This window comes from Etheostoma spectabile, chromosome 5 (genome assembly GCF_008692095.1).
Source record: "Etheostoma spectabile isolate EspeVRDwgs_2016 chromosome 5, UIUC_Espe_1.0, whole genome shotgun sequence".
Lineage (NCBI taxonomy): Eukaryota > Metazoa > Chordata > Actinopteri > Perciformes > Percidae > Etheostoma > Etheostoma spectabile.
This window is the reverse complement of record NC_045737.1, coordinates 13,104,329-13,105,496: the sequence shown is the minus strand read 5'-3', so window position 1 is coordinate 13,105,496 and position 1,168 is coordinate 13,104,329. Positions and strand designations below refer to the sequence as shown.

Sequence of the window (1,168 nt, the reverse complement as noted above, 5' to 3'; positions counted from 1 at the left end):
GTAGCTTGCTTGCCTAGCGTTGGAATTTAAAATGTTATATGTATTTAAACACTGTGTGTGAGTTGCAACATATATTATACATTCAAGCCAAAAGGCAAAAGCATAATTTCAATATAAAAGAAGACATGTTTGTCATGCATTAAGTTGTTTGCAATACTCCTTTTCTCTAAGATAAGGTGGTCTGGTACATTCCATTATAATCCAGCCTCTCCTAAATATGTCGGAAGTTCTGTCTGGTGGGTTTGGATGAAGAGTTATGGATGGACTTCCATTTCACAGATCCAGTTCCTTGAACCGGAACAGATTTCATCATTCCAGCTGTTTTCTGAATCAAATTTCTTTATTTCCACACAGTTTTCAACCTTCCCACCGTTAGGCTCCCTGGAATCCCAGTAGCTGAGATTTGATCAGAGAACACAACCCAAGAAGAACAAGATAGTGATTTAGTTTGAATGGACCAAACGGAAAAAAACATGTGTGAACCTTTCATTCAGTGGAGTCCCGTCCACCCATTTCCACGTCCCCTCTGTCTCTGAGTCAGTCAGGCCAATCCACATGATCTTCTGGAATTTTCTCATAAAATCCTTATTTAAAAAAAAGTAACACAATTTAAACAATATAACTGAATCTTTAAAACATTCACACCTATTGAACTAATTTCAATGTGTTAAACCTGTATCAACATGTATTCTTCTTCTAAAACTTCATCTGACACACACACACACAAACACACACACACACACACACACACACACACACACACACACACACACGTACGTGTTCTTCTTTGCTGTTGATAATCCCCAGGTCTGCACCCTTTTGAAGACAGTCATCTCTACTCTCTTGCCAGGTTTTAGTGATAGTAGATTTGTAGTAGACTCCCATCCTCCTTGAGCTTAGTGAAAAGAGAAATAACCCAAATGAACAACATTACTATCATTGGGACAACAACAGGGCAATATGTTATTTGGTGGAAAATAAAACTGATTGTAAAGTCAACAAATGTAAATGTGACAGTGGTCATACATGTTGCATGAGGCCAGAATTGTGAATTATATTTGAGCAAAACTGTTTACATCCCCAAAGCCAATATATAAATTCTTAAAATCTATTCCACCATTCATTCTGTAGCTCGTAGTCTTCTTCCCTTTGGACTTATAATATAACT

The 1,168-nt window shown here is 37.2% G+C and overlaps 1 protein-coding gene across 1 annotated transcript; it reads right to left on the bottom strand.

The window, feature by feature from the left end:
* Positions 1-233: 233 nt before the first annotated feature.
* Positions 234-870, bottom strand: LOC116689373 (C-type lectin domain family 4 member E; the record flags this gene model as incomplete). The annotated part of the gene is made up of 3 exons (XM_032515909.1): positions 234-396; positions 484-584; positions 778-870. Coding segments are annotated over 3 exons (336 nt in total), but the record flags the coding sequence as incomplete, so codon positions are not given.
* Between the last annotated feature and the right edge of the window lie 298 nt (positions 871-1,168).